This window comes from Zootoca vivipara, chromosome 7 (genome assembly GCF_963506605.1).
Source record: "Zootoca vivipara chromosome 7, rZooViv1.1, whole genome shotgun sequence".
Classification (NCBI taxonomy): Eukaryota; Metazoa; Chordata; class Lepidosauria; order Squamata; family Lacertidae; genus Zootoca; species Zootoca vivipara.
The window spans coordinates 26,639,361-26,653,529 of record NC_083282.1 but is presented as its reverse complement, the minus strand read 5'-3'; the positions used below and the strand labels follow the sequence as shown (position 1 = coordinate 26,653,529).

Genomic DNA, 14,169 nt, shown 5'->3' with positions numbered 1-14,169 from the left:
GGAAATGGAGACACACACACATTCCACCAAGTGTACATACTGGTATATTTAAGCTTGGACATAAATACTGCAAAGTGATAATAGAAAATTTCAGCCTTAGTTTGCATCTCTTGGGTTTGATCTACTGTAAAGTGCTAATTCCCCATGGAACTACTGATGGGCCACAGCCAATTGTGCAGCAGAGTCTATTTTAAATGATCTGCCAGTGACTGGAGCTACTGCTGCTACTAATGTGCAATGTAAAGAAGTTAATTATTCTAATTAATGATAGGGAAGTTAGCATATGGCCAACACTTTCATTAGTCCCCCCCCCCTTATTAACAACCTTATCCTTAATCATCTCTTGGCACAGAGTTTTCAGGACATATGATAAACTTCACAAACTGCATCACACATATCACAGTTCTGAGTAGTACTACTTAATCCATTTAAAGCTGTCCTCATAGTGGATGCTTCCTAGTACGACATCAAAGGAAAGGCTGCGGAGCCTGAGTGAGGTGCTTTGGTCCACTTCTTGTCTTTTCCCTCATGTGACCCTACTAGCACGCAAAAAAACCCTAAATGTTGAAGGTTTGCCACACACAATTTAAGCTTGCAGCTCATCTAAGAATCTCCATCTCCAGTACAGTAAAGGCTAATAGAACAGAAACAGAGCACCCTAGTCCCACCAGATGAGTTCAAATCTGGAACCAGTGTATCTGGACTTGCAGTCTCAAAAGGGTTGAAGCCAAGTGGGACCTGATGAGATCTGCCTTTTTGAATTACAAAAACGATCATGCAAAACTTATAATCTGCATTATATTGAACTATTTTCTTTAAAGCATGCTATAATACAAATTATGTTAACACCATCCACTTGAAGTCAACTCTCCTGTTTTTCCCCTCTCTGCACTCCTCTTCTTCACAAAACCAGGGGACACCCATAAGCAGTGAGAAGTTTCAGGAGATATATGAGTGAACTGAGAAAGATCTATCGCCAAGCAGGTTTGGCAAAAGCCAAATGCCAGATAAGATTCAAAGTTTTAAATCAGTCATTTCCGAACATAAGGGTCCTATTGCAACAATAAATCACTTGCAACTGTTTATTAAATACCAGCCTGATAATACAAAAAAAGAGTCTCCTTTTCCCACTGTGCGGGAACTTGGTGGGATACAGAACAGATTGAAATACCCTTGAATATCCTAGTTGTGCTAATCTAATCAAACATAAATCTAATATTTTAATTTACATTTTGAACATGAAAAACAGATGAATCTCTTACTGCAATATATGCATGTTCTGCTATCTTACAAAGAAACTAGGTTAATATACCACTGCAATTTAATTACAGGAAGGTTATTCTTAATGCTCTGGAAAACTCATTGCTCCTCCCTCCTTTTCACTCGCTTCCTTCTAGTTTGTGGCAACAATACGTAGGCGAGAAGACGGAGCCACAAATTTTGTTTTTTTTGTTGCTTCTCTTTGCTGCTCAGTTATAAGCACCATTGTCCAACTTATTCCCTAGTGTTGCTTGAATTGTTGTTGTTGTTGTTGTTGTTGTTGTTACATTTATATCCTAGCTTTTATCCAAAGTGCTCAAGGTGGCAAATGCACAATTCTCTCCCCTTCCATTTTTCTCCTCACAACAACTCTGAGGTAGGTTAGGCTAAGAGAGAGAGAGACTGACTGGCCCAAGGTCACCCAGTGAGCTTCATGGCTGAGTGGGGATTTGAACCCTGGTCTCCCAGGTCCTAGTCCAGCACTCTAACCACTACACCATACTGGTGAGTAGAGGAGGGAGGTCAGTAACAGATACAGGAAATCTGCACCCTTTAACAGACCTTATATACTCAAGAGAACTATATCCAAACCTACAATGGAATCCAGTGCTTTCTGAAAATTCTAAGATCTGAGGAAAACTTTCTGACCTGTTATCGGATGCAGATTCTTTACCCTTACACCTAAAAATGTTTACATTTAGTATGTTGATGAGTGAACACACCCCACCTTAAATGGAGTTAATCTAGCCCTTGCGTTTCTGCATGAATCACATTTCTAGGTGTACCTGCTGTTCGGAAGAAGGAAAACCCAGATCAATGACTCATGCAGAGATGTAGCAGGCAGCCCCTCATGGCAATGAGAATTCTACCACACTTGCGCTTTAGTAGCGACTGAATGACCTAATATGATATGGCAAAAATACCTACTCCTAGTGGAGGCTGTTGGAATATAGGCAAGTCCAGAACAGAAATGCAGCAGACAGAATTGTATGTGTTGGGGGTGGTTGTTGTTGTTATTTATTTATTCCAAGTAGTCTCCTGAAGCACATTACTATGCACCAGGACACAGTCTGGAAATTACCGATATAACTACACCCTACTGAAATCACAGACACATTCCTGCAAATATATGCTGAAGATTTCCATAGTACCTACCGGTAAGTGCATTTAACTTTTTTAAGACTTCATCCATGCAATACATTTATTACCCAATATACAGTAATCAGTACTCCATGGTAGATTTTTGTTGGATTTAGCAGCCTGTCCCCTGCCCCCCCCAGCTGCTAATCCATTTCAGCGATTTCCCAAATCAGACTCTGCTGACTGCTTTTATTTCATTTTCTGGCTCACTGATCTTATCCCTGCCTGTCTGAATGGATTGCAGAGGTGGTTCTTGACATGACTGTCTTCTGTCCTGGAAACCAATTACAACTCATGGGCTATATGAGAAAATTTAACAGGGCAGAATATAATGTACTGCTGAAAACAAAAGCAAACTTTAGGTCGCATATCATCACTACATAAATTTAAATCTTAGAACTCAGGTTCTGCCCAAACTACCTACTCCACTGGTTCTCAAATTGAGGTCTAAAAATCGCACAACATCTCCACAAGATTATGGAGGAAGAAATGGAAAGATGTATTTGTATATACAAACAAATCCACAAAGCTTATATAGGGGGGGGGCAGAGTTTGTGACTCTCTCTCTCTTTCTCTCTCTCTTTCAATAGTCCGAGCATTCTTCCTATACAAAGTGCAAATATACATTTGAAAATTATACATTGGAAGAACATTGACTTTTTCTTTGTTTTTGGTAAGGTAGAGGAAAGAGATTGGGAGAGAAAAATATTGCCATTGCCAGCCCCCACACTCTGGCGCCCAATAGTCTCCCAGCTGTCTGCAAAGTTCTACAGCTGCAGCAGAACCAGCTGGAAGTATGGTGGTAGTGGTGGTTGAGAGTGCTCTGGGAAGCCAAGCGCCACCTGCCCATAGATCTAAAAAAGCAAGATTGCTGCAGTGCAGTGAACCCACACCACAGGAAGGCACCAAAGATGTTTGTCCCTTTTGGGTTTCCACTTTAGAGTCCTCACACCTGCTTATTGATTCGTTGTCCCTGAGGCATTGTTAAAAGAGATTTGTCTTTGTTTTTATCTGGCTGATAGGGATGTCCCAAGCATCATTCAAGAGTGTTGGTGACTGCACCTGCCTCCCCACAGAGAGTCTGCCTGTGGGGAAGGGATTGGGATCTCTAGGTTAAGAAGGTGGCAAAGAGTGTTTGTATTACTCCAGGTGAGAGATGGGGTTGAAATGCATACATTATTAGTTTGCTTTTTTCCTGCTGTTATTGGGCTGTTCTTATTGAGTGGACCTAATTCTTTGCACATGACTCTTGGTGAGTTGAAGGTTGGGAGGGTTTTTTTTAATTGAAATGTGAATTGAATGGCTAGAATGATGTTGTAATGTGGTTGATTAGTGATTGGATATGTGTAGGTTGTGTTGTTAGATTAGTGTTGTGTAATTAATGTGTAGGTGAATAGTTTTGGAGACTGTGGGGTAGATTCAACTAACCCAGTACACTAGTGGATGTCAGTTGCAAGGTCTTCCTCGATGGCAATGGGGCTTTCCTCCCCTCTCCCACACATGCCTCTTCCACTCTTGAGGGTCAGGAGAACCCCCCAGAAGAGTATGCAGGAAGGAGAGGAAGGATCGTTCCAACAGCAGCAGAAATGCCGAAACAACGAGAAGTGTGTGCTGCTGAAATCCTTCCAGTATTATTTTGTATCATCATTCAAATTATCTAGACAATATATACTGCAATTAAGTTTCATAAATAATTTACTTTTGTGATTACTTATTTTATTCATGCATATAGTTTTATTTGTTGTTGCTTAATTATGTTACTTAAATGTGGAATTATTATTATTACCGTATTATTAGTAGTAGTAGTAGTAGTAGTAGCTGCAGGGTGGTTTAGATTTGAATGTGGACTATATACTGGGGCATTTTCACCAATACTTTTTTGTTGGGATATGTTGAAAGATCAAACTGCATGTAAAGTACAGAGCAATTGAAACTTATGCTGAGCTGGTAGGGAGAGGGTTGGATTAGGTCAGGCATCCCCAAACTTCGGCCCTCCAGATGTTTTGGACTACAATTCCCATCTTCCCCAACCACTGATCCTGTTAGCTAGGGATCATGGGAGTTGTAGGCCAAAACATCTGGAGGGCCGCAGTTTGGGGATGCCTGGATTAGGTGGAGCTTTCCTGAATGAACTGGCCTTCTACCAGGTAACTGACTGTGCAGGTGAGTGGAAGAGTTGTCAGTGGGCAAAAGACCCCAAAATGGGGCATTTCAAAGGTGGGGAAGAGATGGCACTGAGCCGGCCCAGGATCCACTGGATTCCCAAGCTAGTCTCACCACCATTGTGCAATGCCATCAGGTCCATCTCAGGCTTGGTGATCTTGCCCCTGATCTTCTGCTGCTGGTTGTGTGAGCTGTAGAGCTGCAGGTGTAGCAATAGCTCTGCCGCTTTGCAAAGCCCTGGCAGCATGATGTGCATGTGCAAGTTTGGATTGTGCCCTAAATAAAAATGGTTGGAATTTATGCATGAAATGTTTAATGTTTACATGTGGAATTCACCACTTTGTTCAGGATAAATTCCATTTCTATTAGAGTTTTTTTTTGCAACAGAAAGAAATGCCTGAGAGCTTGCAATCTCTCACCTGAAAGAGCAGAGCATGGCACAGTTGCACTCACCTGAGAGCAAGACCCACTGAACACAATGGGAACTCTCTCCAGAGTAATCATGCACTGACTTGCGCTGTAAAATGCCATTTAAATTACCAGTGGCATGAATTCTGTTGGGAAAACTGCACCAAGCTACAGATTTTTAGGAAGAAACACCAAAAGGAAATAAATACTGGTGTGGAAGGCTAAGCAACTGTTCACCTAATAAAGTGAACGGGGATATTTCGCTCCCCACAAAGATACCTATACATCGACGTGAAAGATGTCCTCATACGTTCTGCTGTTCTTCCAAAGGCACATGCACCTGTGCTTTAAATAACCTACTCAGAATACAAAGAAGCGTACCTTTTATTCCTTGCACCTGTGAAGTTTCCTGTGGTTGTTGTTTCTAATTATTCCTGGCAAACGTGATGAGCATCACTCTTGATCTGGCTTCATTAAAAAGAAACCTGTTGTGGTTTCATTTGGAGCCATTACTACTTCCGAAAAGAACCTGCCCATTGATAAAATAAAAAGCTGTCCCTTCTAAAATTGCGGGCAGGGTAGAAGACACAAAGAAAGGAAGATGATCTTTTCAGTCCAGCCAATTATTTCTAAAGCAAGCACCCTGCCACAGCCCATTTGTGTGCCCCACAATTGAAAACTGATTCATGCCCCCCCAAAGCTCATTCAGATCTACTTTTTCTCCCAATCTGCGATGTTGTGCTGACTTGGCTTGATGAAAGACGGGCGAGGATGGGAAGGCTTCAGAGTTCACAAGAAACGAGAGAGGAGGCTGCCTTGGTGCTGAGCATCTTCTTCCTCCAGCATCTCTCCTGCCTCCCTCCTCCCAGCACAGCTGGCCACGCCTTACAGTACCACACTCCCCACACCCAGCGTGCACGGAGGCAGCAGCCTGCTGCGTCCAGGAGCCCCTCGCAGGGCGCGCTTCCCACCCTGACCTCCCGTTCAGGTCCGACCGAGACCAAAGCGCAGCCTGCCAACGCTCTGCCGGCCCATCCAAAGATGCTGGACTCCCACCCCCACTGCCAAGGTGCTTCTTCTACCTGCTTTCCCGCTCTCCACACTCCTTTGGCCACGGTGGGAAGTTGAACGACCCCCGCCCGAGAGGTGGGGAGAGAGAGAGAGGCGTCCCCCGTTCCCGCCCTCCTCAGTCGCCCCCTCACAGCGCGCCCTGCCCTGGTACCTCTTTCCTCCTGCTGGGCGCACCCGGGCGCGTGAGAAGAGCCGTCTCCTCGCACACGACGGCCACGTCCTCGACGAAGACGCAGTCGGGCAGGCTCTCGTCGGCGGGCAGCTCGAGCACCTGCAGCCCCAGCTTGCTCTTCAGCACCCCGACGTAGAGCTGGTGCTCGCGCTCGGCACGTGCCAAGTCCACCTCCTTGCCCTTCTCGCGCCTCAGCGCCTGCTGGCACAGGGACTCTGGCAGAGCCCGCACCAAGGCGTGCGTGCAGCGCCCAAAGGCGGAGGCACCACTGCTGCCCAGCCCTGCCATGTTGGGGAGAGCGAGAGAGAGAGGAGGGCGTGGGGAGGAGGAGGAGGAGAAGGAAGAAGAAGAAGAAGAAGAAGAAGAAGAAGAAGAAGAAGAAGAAGAAGAAGAAGAAGAAGAAGAGGAAGAAGAAGGCGGCAGCCACGACAAGAGCATCTGGCTCTGAGGCTGCCAAGCTTCCCCCACCTCTCCTCCGCTTTCCCTCCCACCACCAGCTGAAGCACCCTCCCCACCGTCTCGGAATAGGAGGAGGTGGGCGAGCGCGAGGAGCTGAGAATATCCTTTAATGCCTCATATGAACTGAAACTATCACCGCAACTAGAAACTGCCTGTCATTCTGTAGCACAGCCAGTTTTAGGCGCACTTCCAGGCAGAGATAATTTGCAAGTGTCACATTATAGAATCAGCTTTACTATCACCTTCAAATGATACAGTGGACCTGCATTCCAATTGTTTCCAGTTCAAATGTACTTGCTGGATCAAAACTACTGCCCTAGCACCAGCCTTCCTTTGAGGCACATCCTGTTCACCTTCCCGTTCTAACAATTCAGGTGATAAAACGTTGTCACATGAAAAGATCCTTAGAAGATGCATGGGGTATGTCTATCTCACCCAATGCAGTTAAATTAACCTGGCATTTTGTCTGCCGCAGTTTTCTACATTCAGGTGAATAGCAGTGTCAGCAAAACTGACAGCTAGGCAGAGAATAAGGGGGGGGGGGGCTGCTTCCAATGGTGATTGTTTAGAAACCAAATCCTGTGTATCCCATATAACTAGAAAGAACAGGCAATCTGAATGCACAGAGTCTAGCACGATAAGATATACAGTGGTACCTTGCAAGACGAATGCCTTGCGCAACGAAAAACTCACAAGTCGAAAGCGTTTTGCGTTGTTTTTGGTGACTCGTAAGACAAAGTTTTCTATGGCCACGCTTCGCAAGACGAATTTTTTCAGCGGCTTTTTTTTTGCCGTGGCAAACTGCGCTTCGCAAGACGAAATTATCGCAAGACGAAGCGACTCGCAGAACGAATTACTTTCGTCTTGCGAGGCACCACTGTACTTATATTCCAAATGTGGCTTGGCATGGTGCTGTCATCTAGGGCTTTGTATGTATTTCCACAAATCTCTTCAAAGGCGCAATAACTCTTGGAAGTTTCGTTTTCAATCCCTTTCCTAAATATTCCCAAGGCTGAATTCGACATTTTCACCGCAGCAGGAAACTGACTTGACACTGTCAATAAGCTTTCTGCTATGACTAACTCTTTTTAAACAGACTTCACCTGACACAGGAGGGGAAAGTAATATTTACTCCTCTTGAACAGTACACCTTGGAAAATGTTGATTTATTTCCTGAAAATTTCTAATGACTAAATCCCAACAAAACCTGTTGCACAGCGAAGAGCCAACCTTTTCTGCAGGCAAAGTAGAAAGGAAAAACCTAGCGGACAGCAAGATGTCAGCCAACTCTGAAACACTGCTTTGTTTGTGCTTGCTTGCCTTGACAAATATGGATTTCTAATGGTTAGTATGAGCCTGTTCTGGTCACTTTGTAAGACATGGAGTCAGAACCAAGTTACTCTTTATTTACTTAAAAATATGTCTATCCTATAGCAGCACAAGGTGGCTTACAACCACAGTTAAAATCATAGCAACCATTAGTAATAAAAACAAATTTTCAAACAAATAAAAAGAAAAAAATATCCAAAAGGCTGACAAATTCAGCTCACAAATTCATTTAACAGGGATGCACTTTAATAGACATCCTAGAAGTCATTCCATAGCCCCATGGCCATCACCAAAAACCCTTGCTCCTTGCCAAGGTCAGCTTACCTTAAACAAAGGTGTAAATAATTTTTTCCCACATTTGTAACCCACCCTTCCTTTAGCCTTGATTCATCCCCAGCCTTTCTAAGCTTTTAAAATGGGACTGATGAGGAATTAACATCTTCCATGCCACCGGATTTTGGTGGAAGCAGACACCAGACCTGGAGTGAGCAATGGGCTTGACCTTACTATTGGGACTGTGAGCAATGAATAGTAAACCTAGACTGACCCCTTTCTGGGAGAGAGATGAGTTTTTGAGAAGCCATTACATTTTGAAACAAATCTGAAATAAATAAAATGTTATTTGAAAAATGTAAACCATCCCAGTATATCCTCAACTTATGCTTGCTGTTTTCACAGGCAAGTGTGTGGGTGAGCAAGGGAAAGGATCATTGGACAAATCAGTCAATTCATAACTGTAAAGGTAAAGGGACCCCTGACCATTAGGTCCAGTCGTGACTGACTCTGGGGTTCCGGGCTCATCTCGCATTATTGGCCGAGGGAGCCGGCGTATAGCTTCCAGGTCATGTGGCCAGCATGACAAAGCCGCTTCTGGCAAACCAGAGCAGCACACAGAAACGCCGTTTACCTTCTCGCTGTAGTGGTTTCTATTTATCTACTTGCATTTTGATGTGCTTTCAAACTGCTAGGTTGGCAGGAGCTGGGACCGAGCAACGGGAGCTCACCCCGTCACAGGGATTTGAACCGCTGACCTTCTGATCAGCAAGCCCTAGGCTCAGTGGTTTAACCCACAGCGCCACCAACTAAGCTGATACAAAAAACCTGAACTACCTCCCTTCAGTAACACACAACTTTTTGATTACATTTCATTTCAGTGGGCCAATTTGGGAGAATCTTGGGTGAAAATAGTTTAACTGATGATTTCTCAAATATCAAGAATGAATAACAGTATGGTTTTTATTCTCCCAAATACCTGGTGTTCTTCAGCAGAGCCAGCAATACCATTAGGCGGAGTGAGACAACTGCTTCAGGTGGCTGTTACTCCTGAACTCTCAGCCATTCCCCCTGGGCCACATGGTTTCTCCTGGGCCCCCTAATCTGGCCTGCTGCCTCAGGTACAGTGGGGTGGGGATTACTGGGTTGCCTTTCTTAATTTTTATTATGTATTTAGTGTTTTTCATATTGTGATTTTATGTTGTGAACCGCCCTGAGATCTATGCGCTATGCGTATAGGGTGGTAAACAAATTTAATAAAGAATGATAAAAAATAAATATCCTGTCACCAGTGTTATAGTAAGATTCAGCTGCCAGTCTAGTCAATTTCTCTATGTAGAAGGTTGAGGGAGCACCATTTTGTCTTTTACCTCAAGCAGCAAAAGCCCGATACTCTTCAGCTGTGATATGAAATATATCACGTATTAATATGTTACTGCTCCTGCTGAAACCCTTCCCAGATCACTGTTATAAGTAGGAAACACAGCGGTTATTTTCTGTTTTGGCTCCATATTCCTTCGCTCAATTTGCAGCAACCTTTTAAAGCACAAAAGGGTAATTATTCTTTTGCTGATTAACTAGACATAAGCTTAGTTTCTAATAATTGGACTGATTAAGCTGCTAAAGCCTGCATCCCCATTTCAATGAAATGAATAGTACTTATTTCTCTGTTAATAAGTTTTGGACGATGGATGTTTGGGTTCTTGGTTAAGTTAAATGAAAGTCAATTCTAAACGTGTTTATGAGTAATGCAATGATTTTCCCAGGATAAAGTTTCTTTTTCCCCAGTTAGTTTCTTCCTACAAGATTTCCTACTAGGCTGCTTTACACAAGACCTGTGCTATATTTCGGTACCTTAACACAAACAAATCAAATAATGAAGGTGGGGCATTGTGTGTTTTTGAGCCAGTTTCAAACCCAAAGGTGAGATGAAAAGAGGCAAGTGGATAGCAACGCAGGAAGAATCTGGGTTTTGGGGGACCTGCAGGAAACTTTACTGTGTAAGAAGCTCTACTGGAATCCTTCTTTCATCTGATCTCTGCCTGAAATCTCACTTCCAGCAGAAAAAGGGAGTTAGATTTGTGTGGGCTGTACCACCCGATAAGTCACATTTTCGAATGCTCCCTGCAAAACGACAACAAACAAACAAACAAACCTAGCCTATCCAGGTGCACAGCTTTCAGCTCAGCCAACTGTTCATTGTGCTGCTTTTCTGTTTTGCAGTTTTTAACACTTGAGGAGAGATTTCAAAAATAGAACAACCCAATTTCTGTAGTCTGAAGCAGGACATCACATATCTCGGGGCCCTGATAGCTCGGTTTCCATTCCATTCTGCTCCAGTGCAAACTACTGCTCTTGCAATGTTAAGCTGCCACCATGCACACTCCTCCTCCACTTCTTTCATGGCCTCTAAAAATCTTCGGAGAATGCATGTGCTGCACAAGGGCTTTCCCCCAGAGCTTGTACAACATAATTTCCCATGGCTCCTGCTGCTGCAAGGGGAGAGAGATCAGCTCTCAGCGCTACAGCATCTGGATGAGGTTTTTTCCTAAGTGCCACTGCTGGGAGCACAGCATCAAAGCAAAAACAAAGAAAAGAAACACTCTAGCAAATAAACAGAAGGCTCACCTGCCCCAGCTTACTGTTGCATGACAGGACAATTAATTCAGCTGTACGAGTGAACGCATTTTCAGTTTTGTACAATGTGCCGTTTTACGCAGGAGAGACCATCAGGCATACTCCGCGGACTCTAGGTGACTTCATAGCCTTTAGAATTGTATCCAGTACAGTCGGTTTAACCACAGACTTAAATGTTAAGGGTCTACAGAACTTCTGTTTCCCCTCCTCACCTGAGTTTAATCCAAATAAGATTGGAATTATTTATAATTCCTGCAGCACTCTGGGCACTCAGATTGCTATAAAAACAAGAACAGGACCTTCGTTCCTAATCACAACTGTATTAAGCAAGGTGAATGGGACTTTGTTTTGTGCATGAGACTTCTCTGGAACAAATAGGGATGTCCTATTCATCAGTAATGATAATTTTACTATTTATACTCCACCCATCTGACTGGGTTGCCTCAGACGCTCTCGGTTGCTTCCAGTATATATATAAACATAATAAAACATTAAACATTAAAAAAGCTTCGCTATACAGGGCTGCCTTCAGGTGGCTCAGGGGTCAGATAACTCATACCCTCCATTTCTCAGATGAAAATAGGGACGTCCTAAGGAAAAGTGGAACATTCCGGAGATATAGAACTATGCAGGCAAGAACGAGCCGTCTCAGGAACAGTTTCTTCTCTAGAGCGATTTTGGCCTTAAATGGAAAGCCTGGACTTTGAAGTCATCTTATTTTACTTGTTATTTGTATTATATTTACTGTTTTTAATTAGGTTTTGTAATTTTGGATTATGCGGAATGCTTTATCTGAGTGGATGTAGCAACCGAGTAATTTCGTTGTTCCCGCAAGGGGACAATGACAATAAAGATATCTTATCTTATCTTATCTTAAAATCAGAAACTGGGACGGTTTCTGTAAATCTGGACTTTCCCTGGAAAATAGGGACACTTGGAGGGGCTGTAGTACAATACCAGTTCAGGAGGCAGGCCTGGTTCACAGGACTTGAGCAAGAAAACATTGTTTTGCTCCATTTGCTGTACTGGAACCCTTGGTGCCAGATCTTGTGTCCCACAGATAGTGCAGAGCAGAAGACAGAAAGGTTCTGACCAAGCCCCTGAGTGCTATGCTACAAACCAGATTCTATCAAGCACGGCTTGATGGAAGACCAACAAGAGCGTTGGATTTCCTGACTAAATTATTCAAACGATCCCTCTAGATTAGAAGCTGAAAGTCAAAACTGGCAGCAGCACCAAAAACTGATAGGTTTGGCAGAAATGTGCAAGGTTGTCTGTATTATTTTCTGTGAAGCAAACACCACTCTCTGTGGAGGCAAAAAAAATAACAATTATGGTCTCTGTCAGCTGGTGTTAATGGCTTCCAGTAACACCACTACAGTGACTGTGGCCAAGGTGACGCCGTTCTGAATAAGCCTAGAATCCACTGTGAATTAGTTAATTTGTCTAAAGCTCTCTGGAGACGAAAACCACTAAAAGCGAGGACATTATTTAAATGTCATGGAGATTAAAATAATGTGAGAAAGTAAATTTGCACGTTCTTTTTTTTTTTTTTAAAGCATATTCAAATTTCAGAGAATCAGTCTTATGTTTTTACCCATAACATTTTCCAGAGCCATGTTAGTCGGGTGTAACACAACAGGAGACTTGTGGCACCTTAAAGACTAACTAATTTATTGTGGCGTAAGCAGGGCTGGATTAACCATTAAGCAAAATGAGCATGTGCTTAGGGCATCAGGCGAAGGGGGACACCATGGAAATTTCCCCTTGCCAGATTTTTTAACATTAATGGTCACAAATTGCTCAGCTGAGCGTGCATTTTCTCAGTTGAAGTATATTTAAAATCCGAACAGGAGAACTATGCAACAAGGCATCACAGAGCAGCAGTGCCGGCAGCAACAGGTAGGGTAGGTAGCAAAGTTTCACCTCAAGCAGTGAAACAGGAGGACACACCACCCCTGAATTATGAGTATGGTGGATATGAATAGTTGAGAGTGAATTTTGTATGAGGGAGAGTGCTAAGGGTGTGTTTGAGAGATGTTACTGAGTGGGAGGGGTTTAAGTGGGGGTACACCTCCTACCTTAATTATTTTGTTTAACCACTAATGTTGTGGGCTTTTTTATTGCATTTCTAAGTTTGAGTCTTATTCACAGTATGTTTCAGATAACAGTATGTTTTCTTGTTAATAATGCTGCTTTAAATGTGGGTCTTTGTTGTATTTTGTACTCTAGTTTCATTTGTAATGTTTCACATTGATATATTTAACGTTTCATTTCATGTTTCAATTTATGTTGTAAACCACTTGGAAATATAGGGAGGGAGGGAGGTGTGTGTGTGTGTGTGTGTGTGTGAGAGAGAGAGAGAGAGAGAGAGAGAGAGAGAGAGAGAGAGAGAGAGAAATGTACAGTAAGTTGCTATTGAAATGGTCCAGATCAGTGTCTCCAGCTGTTTTTGGACTGCAATTCCCATCATCCTGACCACTGGTCCTGCTAACTAGGGATGATGGGAGTTGTAGTCCAAAAACAGCTAAAGACTCAAGTTTGGGAAACCCTGGTCTAAATAAATTATCACAATTAAAGAAATCAACCACCCCTGACTACTTGCCATGCTGGCAGGGGCTGATGGGAGTTAAGAGTCCAACAATAATTGCAGGGCCTCAGATTCCCAATCCTTCCCCTTTATCTTTGTATACCAAACACTCTGAATCGCTCTTCATGTAAATGAGACCACACTCATGCCTGACAAGAAGAAAGCCTCATCAGGAAGAAACTGTCTGGTATACTTACAAAATGTTACTAATTGCAATAAAAATAAGTAAGAGGGGGGGGGGGGGAATCACATACAAAGAGTTATTCAAAGGAAACATATGGGCATTCACATCCAGAGATAACAATGCCATCTTTTCTACACCACCATCATTTTTTTAATGTTCTGTCTTAATAACACCTCTCAAAATAGGTACAGTATAGAAGATTACCTTTCACAATGTGCTGTATGTCTTCTTCTATGTCGGTGAAGCACTGCAGATTTTAATGTACAATGTTCTATAAAAGTTCCACAGTCATTTCCAAGAGCGGGTTTCGGGCGGTTAATTCTGGCATTTGAAAGCAAATAGAAGCTTCAGGATAGGGTGTGATGCAAATCCTATCTGGCGTTCCATGACCTAAAACTTAAAGGAAAAGTGGAGGGAATTCAATTGTTTAGGCATTTCAATTAAAACAAACAATTGCATTAGGTATTTTTCAGCCCACGTAGC

At 43.1% G+C, this 14,169-nt stretch overlaps 2 protein-coding genes across 2 annotated transcripts in view; both read right to left on the bottom strand.

Annotated features, from left to right (window-relative positions):
* DDAH1 (dimethylarginine dimethylaminohydrolase 1) overlaps nucleotides 1-13,244 on the bottom strand; it is a 57,158-nt gene extending 43,914 nt beyond the window's left edge. Inside the window, exon 1 of the mRNA XM_035121893.2 lies at nucleotides 6,194-13,244. Coding sequence (XP_034977784.2) covers nucleotides 6,194-6,652 — 459 coding nt within the window. The 5' untranslated portion in view covers nucleotides 6,653-13,244. The remainder of the gene's footprint in view (nucleotides 1-6,193) is intronic.
* An 818-nt stretch (nucleotides 13,245-14,062) lies between these two features.
* ZNHIT6 (zinc finger HIT-type containing 6) overlaps nucleotides 14,063-14,169 on the bottom strand; it is a 121,281-nt gene continuing 121,174 nt past the window's right edge. Inside the window, exon 11 of the transcript XR_009557879.1 lies at nucleotides 14,063-14,082. The gene's annotated coding sequence lies outside the window, so the exon portion shown is untranslated. The remainder of the gene's footprint in view (nucleotides 14,083-14,169) is intronic.